This window comes from Thalassophryne amazonica, chromosome 6, assembly GCF_902500255.1.
Source record: "Thalassophryne amazonica chromosome 6, fThaAma1.1, whole genome shotgun sequence".
In the NCBI taxonomy this organism is placed as follows: domain Eukaryota; kingdom Metazoa; phylum Chordata; class Actinopteri; order Batrachoidiformes; family Batrachoididae; genus Thalassophryne; species Thalassophryne amazonica.
In genome coordinates, this window is record NC_047108.1 from 1,900,207 (window position 1) to 1,919,476 (window position 19,270).

At 47.2% G+C, this 19,270-nt stretch overlaps 1 protein-coding gene and 1 long non-coding RNA gene across 2 annotated transcripts in view; one reads left to right on the forward strand and one right to left on the reverse strand.

Annotated features, from left to right (window-relative positions):
• Nucleotides 1–828: 828 nt before the first annotated feature.
• Nucleotides 829–4,191, forward strand: LOC117511556. The gene is made up of 3 exons (XR_004560957.1): nucleotides 829–1,118; nucleotides 2,677–2,680; nucleotides 4,177–4,191. It is a non-coding gene; the product is annotated as an uncharacterized LOC117511556 (long non-coding RNA).
• Nucleotides 4,192–7,470: 3,279 nt separating this feature from the next.
• Nucleotides 7,471–19,270, reverse strand: part of ccdc22 (coiled-coil domain containing 22) — a 134,237-nt gene continuing 122,437 nt past the window's right edge. Inside the window, exons 13-15 of the mRNA XM_034173463.1 lie at nucleotides 12,249–12,308; nucleotides 12,071–12,145; nucleotides 7,471–8,777 (exon numbers count right to left, since the gene is read on the reverse strand). Coding sequence (XP_034029354.1) covers nucleotides 8,664–8,777; nucleotides 12,071–12,145; nucleotides 12,249–12,308 — 249 coding nt within the window. The 3' untranslated portion in view covers nucleotides 7,471–8,663. The remainder of the gene's footprint in view (nucleotides 8,778–12,070; nucleotides 12,146–12,248; nucleotides 12,309–19,270) is intronic.

Genomic DNA, 19,270 nt, shown 5'->3' on the forward strand with positions numbered 1-19,270 from the left:
GCGAGTTATTTTGCCAAGGTTCTGTTGAATCACTCAACAAGTCCATCACTCTGAGGATGTAACGTTGTAGTCCAAGTCTTCTGCATCCCCAGGCGTGTGCACATAGCAGCAAACACTCCGACTGAAAGTTCCTTCCTTGGTCGCTATGAATGACTTCCACTGTCCCAAACCTGGTAAACATGCCTTCCACCAGGGCGTCTGCAACAGTCTCTGCCCCTGATCTGGTATGGCATACGCCTCTGGCCATTTCATGAAACAGTCCATGGTGACCAGTGTGGCAGGCCCAGCTCCAATGCACCTCCTGTCCTCACCACATGCCGGCTGTCAGCCCAGGTAGTGCGCTGTCACCTTTCTCCTGTGGCCACACGCCCATGCCAAGTTCCTGCTTCCTCCAACAATTAGGCCCGCTCCGTCTGCTCTCCAGTGCTCCTGCTGCTGCCATGAGCTCACTGCCTCTCTCTCTCTCTTTTTCCCCGCTCCTTCTACTGCATCCTTTATCTGGCACACCTGTGCGTCTCCTACCAATTAGCACAGTGTCCTTGTGACTCAGTCCCAGCTGAGTCAATTACGGTGCCTAATTAAAAGTCCACACTCAAATCAAACCGCAACAAAACACTAGTTAAAAATAAATCATTCAGTTAAGATTAAGCAATCAAAAAGAAAAAAAGCAACCTGCTGCATGACACCAGCACGTAGCAGGTTGCTTTTGTCTGTGCGAGGGAACAGGCCCATTATGTCCACAGCCACCCTCTCCACTGGGGCTCCCACTGCCAGTTGTTGGAGCTGGGCATGAGTTATTGGTGGACCTTTGTGTGCAGTGCAGAGGTCACAGCAGCGACAAAAGTCCTTGACATCCCTCCTATGCTGACCCCAGTAGAACCCTTGCCGGAGTCGACGGAGGGTTTTTGAGACTCCAAAGTGTTCTGCCCCCGCAGCTCCATGAGAGGCTTTGAGCACCAACTCTCTCAGTGCCCTAGGAACCATCACCTGCCACCTTACTTCCCCTGTGGCTGGCTCCTTCCAGGCTGTTTGAAGCACTCCATCTTTCACTTGGAGAGCCCCAAACTTTTCAAACAGTCCTTCAGTGGCAGCTGAATACCCAGCGACCTCATTCCACTGTTTTTTTTTTTTTAATCATACATACATTGTTTAATGGTCTGTAGTCCCACAGAACCTCATTTTTGAACTGTTCTTCTTATTGGCCATCACAAACCCTGAGGCCCATGGGCTGTCAGATGGCTCAAAGATGCCAGCTTTCAGCATTTTGTCAGTTGCACTGTCAGCGACTGCCTGGTATGCCAAGGGAAGGCAACAGGAGCACACCTTGATGGGCCATGCATCACAGTGTCAATTTAGTGCTGTAACAGGTGTGTCAGGCCCACTTCCTCCTCTGTCAGGGCAAAAATGTCCTTGTGTTCTAAGAACACCTGCCACAGTTCTTCCTGCTGTCTGGTTTGTAAGTAATCACTGCTACATTTCCATACCCCTCTTACTGCTGCCAATCTGTCCATCTCACATGCTGAGCAGGGGGCTGTATGTAATTGGGGTATGGGGTAGGGAAAACAGGTGTAGGAGGAGCAGCTTGGGGCGGGGAGTCCCTCCCATGTTCTGCCTCTTGCTGTTGAGGTTGGTGGGTGTGGTCTTGGAGTCTGTATGGGTTGTACCGTGTCACTGTGGGACCCCCCTGGGAAGGCCAGTGTGTTCTTTCCCAGATCTAACACACAGTGGGTGGCCCAGAGGAAGTCCAGTCCTAATATGCAGGGGTCCTGCACTTCTGCAACCCACACCTTACAGTCTGCTGACAGACCCTCCCACTTGTATAGTCACCACCCCTCTTCCCAACATAAGGGGCTAGTTCGCCAGTCACCGTGTGTAGTTTCACCACAATAGGTTCCAACTGTGTCCCAACTGGGACCATGTCAGGTCTCATCAGTGTTGTTGTGGAGCCTGTGTCAACAAGGGCTATACATGGAGACCCCGGCAGGATGATAGGGACATGACAAAAATCTCTGAAATGACTCCAGTGGAGCCCTGTTTTCTGGTCCGTGTTGCTGGACTCTATTCCCTGGAGACAAGGTATAGTGGGACACAGGGGCTTGCATCATCCCTTCTACAGAGATCCTGGAGCACACTTATATGGCTAGCCTGGCCACACACCCAACACACAGGGGGGCCCCGGTGAGGACGGTTGCCACAGTGCGGATTAGTTCAGTTAACTCAGCAGCCAAGCTGACTTCTCTGGAGCTGGGCCCTCGTGTGTCCCCATTCTCACTACTGGGCTGTCCCCAACATGGAAGCTCTCTGCAGTCCCTCCTACGACCTCCAAGGCCAGTCCCAGTGCCTCCTGCAGAGTGCGGGGGTGCGTTTTTACTTTAAGTTGGTTACACTGGGTTCTGCCATGTTTATTTACATCCGGCTCGGTGTCACTTTTGGCAGGAGTTCTCGCGCCTGTGCACTCCCGCGCCGTGCTCAACGAGCTGAAGCCAGCATCAGCAGCAAGCCTCCTGGCTGTTCGTCTCAGATGGACCAAGTGCTCTGAAGAATGGCCAAGTGCTGTCATGCCCTGATGTACCCTCATAAGCAATGTCCATCACCTCATTTTTGACTCTCAGACAAGTGTCAGTGTTCCCCCCCACTGCACCACCATAGTGTCTGCAGGCTGTTAATGCAAGTTAGCTGGGTCTGAGCTAGCCGCGGCTAATTGCTATAGCAAACGAAGCTCCGGGGGTTTATGTCTGACACCACTGTAACGTCTGACACATTTAAAAGGTGGCGAAGAGTTTCAGCAGATGGCGCGGCGCTTTATTCTGCAGTTAAATAATGGTTACTGTCGGCTGAAACAACGGCAACAAGACAGCAACGCTCACAGCTTAGCTCTGCTCAGAACTTCTGGGACGTGTTTTTTTTTAATCTCGTGACTCCCCCTCCCTCTTTCGAGGCACAAGACAGCCAATAAACAGAGAACAATGATCAGATAAAACATATTATCACTTTACTGAGGCGTTGCTGGGCCGTTATCGTAGATTTACATCGACGCTATCTAGCTATACCCGCCTGCTGTGCGTAAACAAATGTCATAGCGCGCAGCCCAAGAGCTGTCCGCAGAGGGGAAAAAATAAAAAATAAAACTAAAAAGGCGAGAAGTGTGTGTTGGTCCCAATATGGATATTCCGGATGATTTTCTCATGGATAGTACGACAACAGCAGCCATGAGTAGCCAGCTTGATGAGGACACGCTGGCGAATTTGGAGAGTAGCGAGCACCAGCCGACACAACAAAAGTTAAAGTGAGCCAACTTTTTATGTACGCGTTATGTGTTGTGTATCTCAGTAAAAAGTGATAATAATACAATAACATGCTTTTGGAGGGTGGTGTGCATTTTCTGACTCCATTCATGTCCAGTCACCCAAAATGACAGATATTTGCCCTCGTCTAACTCGGGCGAATATCTGTCATTTTGGGTGACTGGACATGAACGTTGGGCCTCTGAAAATGCACACCACCCTCCAAAAGCATGTTATTGTATTAACACGAACATTATTGCAGGGTCGCTACAATATATCTATTTTTTTTTTCATATATTTTAACAACCTGAAAGCCACCACACCATGTAGAATCAAACCATGGATTCTTGGACAGCTACAGCTGCGCTTCCTCTCGCTGGCTTTATTTATTCCAAAGCTTACTGTCATTTTGACACCGGTGAGTCCAACTTTTCACTTTGTGTACGTCCATCTGTCTGCAAAATTGTTCTTTTGGGTGCTTGTGTTCTACATAAATGCTCATCTTTAGGATTGTTAAACTGTGTTTGATTTCAAAAGAATGAACCAAAAATCAGATTGTTGTTGTTAGTTTGCAGTCCTCATAATAATTTCAGTCACAGCTTATTTCCTAAATGTGGAGCTGCACAGAGAAATCCAAAGCAGAAAAGAAAACACAGGGTGAGCTCATGTGATCCCATCTCCCACCTGTACTGGACACTTCTGAGCCAAACCACATCCAACCCTGGAGGCTAAATGGTTGTGAAGTGAAAATCTTTAAAATGGATCGTCATCTCTCTGGATGTGTTTTTTATGCACGGCACTGAGCTGATCTGTCAGCGTGTGATGGATCACTGAGTGTACAATTTGAACTGCGACATCTTCAAATATTACGCACAGTCAGTGGCTGAATAAGTTTTCTGCCTGCCAGTGTGACCCTGAACCGCATGACATGATTGTGATGCTTTTTATGTGGGGAAGACAAAGGAGCTGGTTGTGGATTTTAGGAGCAGAAACCACACGTCCTCATCCCCATTTCAGCCCAAAAATCAGTCGTTCACACAACAGATCACATTTTATGCTATAACTTCATTACTATTAACTCACATCTTCATGTAAAAATGGATTAACAGCATTATATTCATAAGAACAGTGAACAAGTTTGACTCCAAAAAAAGGTTGCGATTCTTCATCCCTCACATCATATAGATAGATACAGTAGTGCTATGTGACTCAAAAGATTAATCCAGGTTTTGAGTATATTTCTTATTGTTACATGGGAAACAAGGTACCAGTAGATTCAGTAGATTCTCACAAATCCAACAAGACCAAGCATTCATGATATGCACACTCTTAAGGCTATGAAACTGGGCTATTAGTAAAAAAAAAAAAGTAGAAAAGGGGGTGTTCACAATAATACAACCCCTGGCAAAATTTATGGAATCACCGGCCTCGGAGGATGTTCATTCTGTTTAATTTTGTAGAAAAAAAGCAGATCACAGACATGACACAAAACTAAAGTCATTTCAAATGACAAACTTTCTGGCTTTAAGAAACACTATAAGATGGCAGTCAGTAACGGTTACTTTTTTAGACCAAGCAGAGGAACAAAAATATGGAACCACTCAATTCTGAGGAATAAATTATGGAATCACCCTGTAAATTTCCATCCCCAAAACTAACACCTGCATCAAATCAGATCTGCTCATTGACATTGACGCTATGCCATGAAATTGACCCTATGTGTCTTTTTGCAAGGAATGTTTTCACAGTTTTTGCTCTATGGCAAGATGCATTATCTTCTTGAAAAATGATTTCATCATCCTTAAACATCAGAAAAGTGTCCAAAATATCAACGTAAACTTGTGCATTTATTGATGATGTAATGACAGCCATCTCCCCAGTGCCTTTACCTGACATGCAGCCCCATATCATCAATGACTGTGGAAATTAACATGTTCTCTTCAGGCAGTCATCTTTATAAATCTTATTGGAACGGCACCAAACAAAAGTTCCAGCATCATCACCTTGCCCAATGCAGATTCGAGATTCATCACTGAATATGACTTTCATCCAGTCATCCACAGTCCACGATTGCTTTTCCTTAGCCCATTGTAACCTTGTTTTTTTCTGTTTAGGTGTTGATGCCTTTCGTTTAGCTTTTCTGTATGTAAATCCCATTTCCTTTAGGCGGTTTCTTACAGTTCAGTCACAGACATTGACTCCAGTTTCCTCCCATTCATTCATTTGTTTTGTTGTGCATTTTCGATTTTTGAGACATATTGCTTTAAGTTTTCTGTCTTGACGCTTTGATGTCTTCCTTGGTCTACCAGTATGTTTGCCTTTAACAACCTTCCCATATTGTTTGTATTTGGTCCAGAGTTTAGACACAGCTGACTGTGAACAACCAACATCTTTTGCAACATTGCGTGATGATTTACTCTCTTTTAAGAGTTTGATAATCCTCTCCTTTGTTTCAACTGACATCTCTCGTGTTGGAGCCATGATTCATGTCAGTCCACTTGGTGCAACAGCTCTCCAAGGTGTGATCACTCCTTTTTAGATGCAGACTAACAAGCAGATGTGATTTGATGCAGGTGTTAGTTTTGGGGATGAAAATTTACAGGGTGATTCCATAATTTATTCCTCAGAATTGAGTGAGTCCATATTTTTTACTGACTGCCACAATCTTTTTTTCTTGATTTCTTATAGTGTTTCTTAAAGCCAGGAAGTTGCCATTTGAAATGACTTTAGTTTTGTGTCATGTCTGTGATCTGCTTTTTTTCTACAAAATTAAACAACTGAATGAACATCCTCCGAGGCCGGTGATTCCATAATTATTGCCAGGGGTTGTAGTAGCATCTGCTGTTGACGCTATAAACTCAAAACTATTATGTTCAAACTGCTTTTTTAGCAATCCTGTGAATCACTAAACTAGTATTTAGTTGTATAACCAGTTTTTCATGATTTCTTCACATCTGCGAGGCATTAATTTTGTTGGTTTGGAACCAAGATTTTGCTGATTTTCTAGTGTGCTTGGGGTCATTGTCTTGTTGAAACACCCATTTCAAGGGCATGTCCTCTTCAGCATAAGGCAACATGATCTCTTCAAGTATTTTGACATATCCAAACTGATCCATGATACCTGGTATGTGATATATAGGCCCAACACCATAGTAGGAGAAACATGCCCATATCATGATGCTTGCACCACCATGCTTCACTGTCTTCACTGTGAACTGTGGCTTGAATTCAGAGTTTGGGGGTCGTCTCACAAACTCTCTGCGGCCCTTGGACCCAAAAAGAACAATTTTACTCTCATCAGTCCACAAAATATTCCTCCATTTCTCTTTAGTCCAGTTGATGTGTTCTTTGGCAAATTGTAACCTCTTCTACACATGTCTTTTATTTAACAGAGGGACCTTGTGGGTGATTCTTACAAATAAATTAGCTTCACACAGGTGTCTTCTAACTGTCACAGCACTTACAGGTAACTCCAGACTGTCTTTGATCATCCTGGAGCTGATCAGTGGGTGAGCCTTTGCCATTCTGGTTATTCTTCTATCCATTTTGATGGTTGTTTTCTATTTTCTTCCACGTGTCTCTGGTTTTTTTTGTCCATTTTAAAGCATTGGAGATCATTGTAGGTGAACAGCCTATAATGTTTTGCACCTGTGTATAAGTTTTCCCCTCTCCAATCAACTTTTTAATCAAACTACACTGTTCTTCTGAACAATGTCTTGAACGTCCCATTTTCCTCAGGCTTTCAAAGAGAAAAGCATGTTCAACAGGTGCTGGCTTCATCCTTAAATAGGGGACACCTGATTCACACCTGTTTGTTCCACAGAACTGATGAACTCACTGACTGAATGCCACACTACTATTATTGTGAACACCCCCTTTACTACTTTTTTTTTTTTACTAATAGCCCAATTTCATAGTCTTAAGAGTGTGCATATCATGAATGCTTGGTCTTGTTGGATTTGTGAGAATCTACTGAATCTACTGATACCTTGTTTCCCATGTAACAATAAGAAATATACTCAAAACCTGGATTAATCTTTTTAGTCACATAGCACTACTGTTATTCTGAACACTATGTGTGTGTGTATATATATATAAATCAGCATTCTTTATCAAGCATGTATTCAGGAAGGAGTAGAGGTTGGAAATCTGCATGTTAATGGAGCACAGACCACAGCAGCACTCAAAGTGAAATAAAATCATTTATTTATGGAAATCACAACCTTGAATAATGAAATAAGTACACAGGCTGACATTGTGATTATGAAAGCTGTCAATTATGCAGCCCTAATATGTGATCCGTCAGTCACACCATACCAACATGAAAATATCCAGATGAACAAAATATAAGTGCCCTCCAAAAAAAAGGAAGGTTTTTTTTTTCTTTTTTAACAACAGAGAGAGACGAATGTGTGCTTCTGGAGCACGCAAATATACAGCAGGAACTCTGACAGAACATAAAAAGACAGTTAACTGTGGGCCACAAATTACAGCGAAGACAGCTGCATTTAATTAAATCACTGCTACAGGATGGCAAGATTTTCTGACACCCACAGTTTGACTCCATTTTTGTGATACTGGCACTGAAAAGTTTCAGAGTGAGAAATGAATCAATGCTTCCTGCCTGCAGAGGCTACGACAAAATCCAAAGTCAGAATCCAGAAGACTTCAGCAGTTTGCTTTTATGGGTTTAAGAACAATTCTCTGTTTTCACTCAAAAATAAAGACTGTTTAAAGCTCCAAACTCGAGAGCAGGACAAAGAAATGTCACAGATCCCTCACAGTCTCACCCCCAACGTTTGCAGTGGGAACAAGCGCGGTACTATCTTGGACCAGACGCTGTTCCCTCAGTACTGCACACAGTACTACTCACAGCAGAGTATAAACACTGATCATTCCCACTTGTCATGACTGAGGCCCAGTGACACTATTAGGAACAGCCCTTCATCTAAAAAAGTGGTCAGTGAGTGTTCGTGACAATCTCAGCACCTTCAGCTGAGAAGAAAAAATAAGTCAAAAGTCATGAACACATTCTTCTCAGTCATAATCATGTGTATCAGAAAGGGGTGAAGAATTAGTGCATTAAGCAATCCAAATGACAGATTTAACTCTACAGATTATGTTGTGATGGTTCCCACTGAGATATGAAGGAGGACAACTGAATTCATGCTGGTTTTCCATGTTGGCGGGAAACCAACAAACCAGAACATCAACACTCAAAAATTAAGTTCAGCTCCACCCAAAACGGTGAAGGCATCCATGAAGGATATGGGTTAAAAATGCCAGGTAAGCTGTTCCACTATGAAAAAGAAAAACAAAAAAGAAAACAAAAAACAACCAGCGCTCTAGAGAATGGTTTTAGTCCCATGATCCTTTGCTTCAGCTCTCTCGGACTTGGGCAGCGAGTGCAGAGTTCTCTTGTCGAATAGCCTTGTAGTCGTCCAGAATCCTTTCCAGATTGGCCATAGTTTTGTTACCATTTTCTGTTTCAATCTGTGGAATATTTAGAAAGTCAGTGAGATGCAAAATCTGAGATCTTTCTGTCAAATCACAGTCGTGCTCTGTGAAAAATATGACATCAGCACATTAATGCTCAGGACTGGTTGGGCAAACAGTCCTCCTGTATGCATGTGAAAGCAACAACTAACAATGTTTCCATCCATGTGGAACTTAACTGTGAGAAATTTAACTGAAAAAGATCTCCCAAGAGCATGGGGCACTGCCAAAGAGAACACAAAAATATACATCTGAAACAACACTAAAAAGAAAGCAAAATCCTTTGCTTTCTTTTTAGTGCAATTGTTCCTTCGGGGTTGCCAAAGCAAGCGCCACTTGTTTTTCATTTGGATGCCCTTCCTGATGCAACTCCAGTTTTACCTGGAGAAACACCAAACACCTCTTTGGTGTTCCAAAGAGGTCTCAAATCCAAGTACTAACCAGATCCTGCTCTGCTTAGCTTCTGAGATCTGACGGGATCAGGGTGACACAGAACAGACCGGCTGCTCCCACAGCAAGCACCACTCTAGAACTCTTTATGATCCACATATGGATTAGACATGTTTGTATTGGACAAAAGGCACGCAGACACACAAAAGGAGCGTATGCAGATACACGGATGGAGCATACGTAGACCTATTTACACTGAAGTTCCTCCACAGTCCTTGAATCATTTTGTGATATGATATTATGCACTGTAGAGGGAGAATATGCAAATCCATTCCTATCTTTCTTTGAGGTATATTGTTTTAAAGCATTTCAAAAACTTTGTCACATGTTTGCAGGGTTCTTCCTGGAGTGAAATCTCAATGAGACAAAAAAGAATTAACAATAATGCAACACACATATATACATATACATATATATATATATATATATATATATACAGTGAGAAAAATAAGTATATGGAGGGGGCTGAAATTTTCATCTTAGGTGCATGTCCACTGTGAGACAAAATCTAAAAAAAAAAAAAAAAAAAAAAAAAAAAAATCACAATGTATGATTTTTTTAATAATTTGTATGTTACTGCTGCAAATAAGTATTTGAACACCTGTAAAAATCAATGTTAATATTTGGTACAGTAGCCTTTGTTTGCAGTTACAGAGGTCAAACGTTTCCTGTAGTTTTTCACCAGGTTTTCACACACTGCAGCAGGGATTTTGGTCCACTCCTCCATACAGATCTTCTCTAAATCTTTCAGGTTTGGAGTTTCAGCTCCGTCCAAAGATTTTCTATTGAGTTCAGGTCTGGAGACTGGCCAGGCCACTCCAGGACCTTGAAATACTTTTTATGGTGCCCCTCCTTAGTTGCCCTGGCTGTGTGTTTGGGGTCATTGCTGAAGACCCAGCCATGACCCATCTTCAATGCTCTTACTGAGGGAAGGAAGTTGTTTGCCAAAATCTCGCAATACATGACCCCATCCATCCTCCCTTCAATACGGTGCAGTCGTCCTGTCCCCTTTGCAGAAGAGCACCCCCAGAGTATGATGTTTCCACCCCCATGCTTCACGGTTGGGATGGTTTTCTTGGGGTTGTTCTCATCCTCTAAACATGGTAAGTGGAGTTGACTCCAAAAAGCTCTATTCTGGTCTCATCTGACCACACGACCTTCTCCCATGCCTCCTCTGGATCATCCAGATGGTCACTGGTGAACTTCAAACGGGCCTGGACATGTGCTGGCTTGAGCAGGGGGACCTTGCTGCCCTGCAGGATTTTAAACCATGACAGCATCATGTGTTACTAATGTAACTGTGACTGTGGTCCCAGCTCTCTTCAGGTCATTGATCAGGTCCTCCTGTGTAGTTCTGAGCTTTCTCAGAATCATCCTTACCCCACAAAGTGAGATCTTGCATGGAATCCCAGACCGAGGGAAACTCACAGTCATCTTGTGTTTCTTCCACTTTCTAATAAATAATCATAACAGTTGTCTTTACCAAGCTGCTTGCCTGTTGTCCTGTAGTCCATCCCAGCCTTGTGCAGGTCTACAGTTTTGTCCCTGGTGTCCTTAGACAGCTCTTTGGTCTTGGCTATGGTGGACAGGTTGGAATGTGATTGAGTGTGTGAACAGGTGTCTTTTATACAGGTAACAAGTTCAAACAGGTGCAATTAATACAGGTAAAGAGTGCAGAATAAGAGGGCTTCTTAAAGAAAAATTAACAGGTCTGTGAGAGACAGAATTCTTGCTGGTTGGTAGGGGGTCAAATACTTATTTGCAGCAGCTTACTTATTTATTTGCAGCTTATTTTGCAGCAGTAACATACAAATAAATTATTTAAAAAAATCATATATTGTGATTTCTGGATTTTTTTTTTTTAGATTATGTCTCTCACAGTGGACATGCACCTAAGATGAAAATTTCAGACCCCTCCATGATTTCTAAGTGGGAGAACTTGCAAAACTGCAGTTTGTTCAAATACTTATTTTCCTCACTGTGTGTGTGTATATATATATATATATATATATATATATATATATATATATATTAGAGCTGGGCAACAATTAAAAATTTAGTTTATTTTAAGTTTATTTTGTTTAGTGCTTTGATTCTGAGAAAACCCCATGAAAGTTGTTATTATTACTATTATAAATTTTTCTGTATTTAAGTAACACCAGAGTATAAGCTGAAGGACCCCAAGCGAGTTTAAAAGAAAAATCCCCAACATACTCTAGAAAATGTTGTTTATATTTTTACTGGGGAAAAAAAATATCGTATCATATAATTTTAAACTGATAATGCCCATCCCTCGCTGTCATTTGAACTACCAGATGGCACGACACTATGTGGTCTTCCACATTTGTCTCTCCACACTGTAAACGTCTGAGATCAATTATGTCCCATCCCAAAGACTTCTGGTTTTACAAATTACAGGCCAGTAAACACCCAGGGATAAATGAGGATCTGGATTTCATCGTGTTTTAGCATGAGTTTTTGTAAATATGTATTTGCTTCTTGTTTTCTGTAACCACTGTCACTGTATGTATTTTTATGTGGCTATTTAATTCAGTTTTTGATGAATGTGGTGAGTGTAACATCTCCATCAGCTGGAGGTCGACGTATTCACATCATTTCCAGGGCACAGCTCCAAGTGGAAGACTTATTTTTTTGGAATAGGACTATAAAAGTGGCTTTTGGTCTATTTGAGCTGTTTGACTCCCTGGAAACAGCATGAAGTGCAAACATGTTAGCGTGCATTTGTTTTGAGGTCTAAGGTGACAATAAAGGTTTTTTTAAGTTTTAAATCGGAGTGCCCAGTACTGCTTGTTGTAAAATAAATAAATGTGAACTCTTACCTGTTCCTCGAGGTCACGAATCTCCCTCAAGATTGTGCCCGTGTCCTCAATTGTCTGGATTAACTGATTACAATTCTGTAGAAAAGGTTGAAACAGGCATTGCAAAACACTTGAGGATGAGGACAGCACTAAAGGAAGTAAAATTAAATAAACACAATGAGATAATGTTTCACCGTACTTCATGCAAGGCGGCCAGGTACTTGTATGATTTGCGGACAGATTCATCTTTTTTGGCATCCTGACAATTATAAAAATAAAGACATTAATAGATAAACTGGTCCATCCATTAATCCATCCACACATAGACTGAAACATGTGCAACTAACAAATACAAACTCTGTGCTCCAACAAAACAGCAGCTTTGAAAACACAACAAGTGTAGGATCAGGGTGGATTTAAGTCGGCATGTGAGAAGGAGAAACAAGGAGGACCACAGAGCATGAGGACGACAAGAGGGTGAGGAGGACCAGACAACATGAGGACGACAAGAGGGTGAGGAGGACCAGATGGCATGAGGACGACAAGAGGGCATGAGGACGACAAGAGGGTGAGGAGGACCAGACAACATGAGGACGACAAGAGGGCATGAGGATGACAAGAGGGTGAGGACGACCAGAGGGCATGAGGACGACCAGAGGGCATGAGGACGACCAGACAACATGAAGAGGACCAGAGGGCATGAGGAGGACCAGAGGGCATGAGGACGACCAGACAACATGAGGACGACAAGAGGGCATGAGGACGACCAGAGGGTATGAGGATGACCAGAGGGCATGAGGACGACCAGAGGGCATGAGGACGACCAGACAACATGAAGAGGACCAGAGGGCATGAGGAGGACCAGAGGGCATGAGGACGACCAGAGGGCATGAGGACGACCAGAGGGCATGAGGAGGACCAGAGGGCATGAGGACGACCAGACAACATGAAGAGGACCAGAGGGCATGAGGAGGACCAGAGGGCATGAGGACGACCAGACAACATGAGGACGACCAGAGGGCATGAGGAGGACCAGAGGGCATGAGGACGACCAGACAACATGAAGAGGACCAGAGGGCATGAGGACGACCAGAGGGCATGAGGAGGACCAGACAACATGAAGAGGACCAGAGGGCATGAGGAGGACCAGAGGGTGAGGAGGACCAGACAACATGAGGACGACAAGAGGGCATGAGGAGGACCAGACAACATGAAGAGGACCAGAGGGCATGAGGAGGACCAGACAACATGAAGAGGACCAGAGGGCATGAGGAGGACCAGACAACATGAGGACGACAAGAGGGCATGAGGAGGACCAGACAACATGAAGAGGACCAGAGGGCATGAGGAGGACCAAACAACATGAGGACGACAAGAGGGCATGAGGAGGACCAGACAACATGAGGACGACAAGAGGGCATGAGGAGGACCTGACAACATGAGGACGACAAGAGGGCATGAGGACCTGACAACATGAAGAGGACCAGAGGGCATGAGGATGACAAGAGGGCATGAGGAGGACCAGACAACATGAGGGCATGAGGAGGACAAGACAACATAAAGAGGACCAGAGGGCATGAGGACGACAAGAGGGTGAGGAGGACCAGACAACATGAGGACAACAAGACGGCATGGGGAGGACCAGAGGGCATGAGGACGACAAGAGGGTGAGCAGGACAAGAGGGCATTGGGACAACAAGAGGGTGAGCAGGACCAGACAACATGAGGACGACAAGAAGGGGGAGCAGGACCAAACAACATGAGGACGACAAGAGGGTGAGGAGGACCAGACAAAACATGAGGACGACAAGAGGGTGAGGAGGACCAGACAACATGAGGACAACAAGAGGGCATGAGGAGGACCAGACAACATGAGGACGACAAGAGGGCATGAGGAGGACCAGACAACATGAGGACGACAAGAGGGCATGAGGAGGACCAGACAACATGAGGACGACAAGAGGGCATGAGGAGGACCAGACAACATGAAGAGGACCAGAGGGCATGAGGACGACAAGAGGACATGAGCAGGACCAGAGAACATGAGAAGGACCAGAGGGCGTAAGGAGGACAAGAGGGTGAGGAGGACCAGACAACATGAGGACGACAAGAGGGCATGAGGAGGACCAGACAACATGAAGAGGACCAGAGGACATGAGGATGACAAGAGGGTGAGGAGGACCAGACAACATGAGGACGACAAGAGGGCATGCGGAGGACCAGACAACATGAAGAGGACCAGAGGGCATGAGGACAAAAAGAGGGCATGAGGAGGACCAGACAACATGAGGAGGACCAGAGGGCATAAGGAGGACAAGAGGGTGAGGAGGACCAGACAACATGACGACCAGAGGGCGTAAGGAGGACAAGAGGGCGAGGAGGACGACAAGACAACATGAGGAGGAACAGAGGGCGTAAGGAGGATAAGAGAGTGAAGAGGACCAGACAACGTGAGGAGGACCAGAGGGCGTGAGGTGGACCAGAGGGCGTAAGGAGGACCATACAACATGAGGACGACCAGAGGGCGTAAGGAGGACAAGGGGTCGAGGAGGACCAGTGGGCAGGAGGACGACAAGAGGATGAGGAGGACCAGACAACATGAGGAGGACCAGAGGGCGTAAGGAGGACAAGAGGGCGAGGAGGACCAGACAACATGAGGAGGACCAGAGGGCGTAAGGAGGACAAGAGGGTGAGGAGGACCAGAGGGCATGAGGACAACAAGAGGGTGAGGAGGACCAGACAACATGAGGACCAGAGGGCATGAGGAGGATGACAAGAGGGTGAGGAGGACCAGATGGCATGAGGAGGATGACAAGAGGGTGAGGAGGACAAGATGGCATGAGGAGGATGACAAGAGGGTGAGGAGGACCAGAGGGCATGAGGAGGACCAGAGGGTGAGGAGGATCAGACAACATGAGGACGACAAGAGGGCATGAGGAGGACCAGACAACATGAAGAGGACCAGAGGGCATGAGGAGGACCAGACAACATGAGGACGACAAGAGGGCATGAAGAGGACCAGACAACATGAGGACGACAAGAGGGCATGAGGAGGACCAGACAACATGAGGACGACAAGAGGGCATGAGGAGGACCTGACAACATGAAGAGGACCAGAGGGCATGAGGATGACAAGAGGGCATGAGGAGGACCAGACAACATGAGGGCATGAGGAGGACAAGACAACATGAAGAGGACCAGAGGGCATGAGGACGACAAGAGGGTGAGGAGGACCAGACAACATGAGGACGACAAGACGGCATGGGGAGGACCAGAGGGCATGAGGACGACAAGAGGGTGAGCAGGACCAGAGGGCATTGGGACGACAAGAGCGTGAGCAGGACCAGACAACATGAGGACGACAAGAGGGTGAGCAGGACCAGACAACATGAGGACGACAAGAGGGTGAGGAGGACCAGACAACATGAGGACGACAAGAGGGTGAGGAGGACCAGACAACATGAGGACAACAAGAGGGCATGAGGAGGACCAGACAACATGAGGACGACAAGAGGGCATGAGGAGGACCAGACAACATGAGGACAACAAGAGGGCATGAGGAGGACCAGACAACATGAGGACGACAAGAGGGCATGAGGAGGACCAGACAACATGAGGACGACAAGAGGGCATGAGGAGGACCAGACAACATGAAGAGGTCCAGAGGGCATGAGGACGACAAGAGGGCATGAGGAGGACCAGACAACATGAAGAGGACCAGAGGGCATGAGGACGACAAGGGGACATGAGCAGGACCAGAGAACATGAGGAGGACCAGAGGGCGTAAGGAGGACAAGAGGGTGAGGAGGACCAGACAACATGAGGACGACAAGAGGGCATGAGGAGGACCAGACAACATGAAGAGGACCAGAGGGCATGAGGACGACAAGAGGGTGAGGAGGACCAGACAACATGAGGACAACAAGAGGGCATGCGGAGGACCAGACAACATGAAGAGGACCAGAGGGCATGAGGAGGACCAGACAACATGAAGAGGACCAGAGGGCATGAGGACAAAAAGAGGGCATGAGGAGGACCAGACAACATGAGGAGGACCAGAGGGCATAAGGAGGACAAGAGGGTGAGGAGGACCAGACAACATGAGGAGGAACAGAGGGCGTAAGGAGGATAAGAGAGTGAAGAGGACCAGACAACATGAGGAGGACCAGAGGGCGTGAGGAGGACCAGAGGGCGTAAGGAGGACCATACAACATGAGGACGACCAGAGGGCGTAAGGAGGACAGGGGGTCGAGGAGGACCAGTGGGCAGGAGGACGACAAGAGGGTGAGGAGGACCAGACAACATGAGGAGGACCAGAGGGCGTAAGCAGGACAAGAGAGCGAGGAGGACCAGAGGGCATGAGGACGACAAGAGGGTGAGGAGGACCAGACAACATGAGGAGGACCAGAGGGCATGAGGAGGATGACAAGAGGGTGAGGAGGACCAGAGGGCATGAGGAGGACAAGAGGGTGAGGAGGACCAGATGGCGTGAGGATGACAAGAGGGCGAGGAGGACCAGAGGGCATGAGGAGGACCAGAGGGCATGAGGAAGACCAGAGGGCATGAGGAGGATGACAAGAGGGTGAGGAGGACCAGACGGCGTGAGGATGACAAGAGGGTGAGGAGGACCAGACAACATGAGGACGACAAGAGGGCATGAGGAGGACCAGACAACATGAGGACGACAAGAGGGCATGAGGAGGACCAGAGGGCATGAGGACGACAAGAGGGTGAGGAGGACCAGACAATATGAGGACAACAAGAGGGCATGAGGAGGACCAGACAACATGAGGACGACAAGAGGGCATGAGGAGGACCAGACAACATGAAGAGGACCAGAGGGCATGAGGACGACAAGAGGGCATGAGGAGGACCAGACAACATGAGGACGACAAGAGGGCATGAGGAGGACCAGACAACATGAGGACGACAAGAGGGCATGAGGAGGACCAGACAACATGAAGAGGACCAGAGGGCATGAGGAGGACCAGACAACATGAAGAGGACCAGAGGGCATGAGGACGACAAGAGGGTGAGGACGACAAGAAGGCATGAGGACGACAAGAGGGCATGAGGAGGACCGGACAACATGAGAACGACAAGAGGGCATGAGGAGGACCAGACAACATGAGAACGACAAGAGGGTGAGCAGGACCAGACAACATGAGGACGACAAGAGGGTGAGGAGGACCAGACAACATGAGGACGACAAGAGGGCATGAGGAGGACCAGACAACATGAAGAGGACCAGAGGGCATGAGGAGGACCAGACAACATGAGGACGACAAGAGGGCATGAAGAGGACCAGACAACATGAGGACGACAAGAGGGCATGAGGAGGACCAGACAACATGAAGAGGACCAGGGGGCATGAGGATGACAAGAGGGCATGAGGAGGACCAGACAACATGAGGGCATGAGGAGGACAAGACAACATGAAGAGGACCAGAGGGCATGAGGACGACAAGAGGGTGAGGAGGACCAGACAACATGAGGACGACAAGACGGCATGGGGAGGACCAGAGGGCATGAGGACGACAAGAGGGTGAGCAGGACCAGAGGGCATTGGGACGACAAGAGGGTGAGCAGGACCAGACAACATGAGGACGACAAGAGGGCATGAGGAGGACCAGACAACATGAGGACGACAAGAGGGCATGAGGAGGACCAGACAACATGAAGAGGTCCAGAGGGCATGAGGACGACAAGAGGGCATGAGGAGGACCAGACAACATGAAGAGGACCAGAGGGCATGAGGATGACAAGAGGACATGAGCAGGACCAGAGAACATGAGGAGGACCAGAGGGCGTAAGGAGGACAAGAGGGTGAGGAGGACCAGACAACATGAGGACGACAAGAGGGTGAGCAGGACCAGAGGGCATTGGGACGACAAGAGGGTGAGCAGGACCAGACAACATGAGGACGACAAGAGGGTGAGCAGGACCAGACAACATGAGGACGACAAGAGGGTGAGGAGGACCAGACAACATGAGGACGACAAGAGGGTGAGGAGGACCAGACAACATGAGGACAACAAGAGGGCATGAGGAGGACCAGACAACATGAGGACGACAAGAGGGCATGAGGAGGACCAGACAACATGAGGGCGACAAGAGGGCATGAGGAGGACCAGACAACATGAGGACGACAAGAGGGCATGAGGAGGACCAGACAACATGAAGAGGTCCAGAGGGCATGAGGACGACAAGAGGGCATGAGGAGGACCAGACAACATGAAGAGGACCAGAGGGCATGAGGATGACAAGAGGACATGAGCAGGACCAGAGAACATGAGGAGGACCAGAGGGCGTAAGGAGGACAAGAGGGTGAGGAGGACCAGACAACATGAGGACGACAAGAGGGCATGAGGAGGACCAGACAACATGAAGAGGACCAGAGGGCATGAGGACGACAAGAGGGTGAGGAGGACCAGACAACATGAGGACAACAAGAGGGCATGCGGAGGACCAGATAACATGAAGAGGACCAGAGGGCATGAGGAGGACCAGACAACATGAAGAGGACCAGAGGGCATGAGGACAAAAAGAGGGCATGAGGAGGACCAGACAACATGAGGAGGACCAGAGGGCATAAGGAGGACAAGAGGGTGAGGAGGACCAGACAACATGAGGAGGAACAGAGGGCGTAAGGAGGATAAGAGAGTGAAGAGGACCAGACAACATGAGGAGGACCAGAGGGCGTGAGGAGGACCAGAGGGCGTAAGGAGGACCATACAACATGAGGACGACCAGAGGGCGTAAGGAGGACAAGGGGTCGAGGAGGACCAGTGGGCAGGAGGACGACAAGAGGGTGAGGAGGACCAGACAACATGAGGAGGACCAGAGGGCGTAAGCAGGACAAGAGAGCGAGGAGGACCAGAGGGCATGAGGACGACAAGAGGGTGAGGAGGACCAGACAACATGAGGAGGACCAGAGGGCATGAGGAGGATGACAAGAGGGTGAGGAGGACCAGATGGCATGAGGAGGATGACAAGAGGGTGAGGAGGACCAGAGGGCATGAGGAGGACAAGAGGGTGAGGAGGACCAGATGGCGTGAGGATGACAAGAGGGCGAGGAGGACCAGAGGGCATGAGGACGACAAGAGGGTGAGGAGGACCAGACAACATGAGGAGGACCAGAGGGCATGAGGAAGACCAGAGGGCATGAGGAGGATGACAAGAGGGTGAGGAGGACCAGACAACATGAGGACGACAATGAGG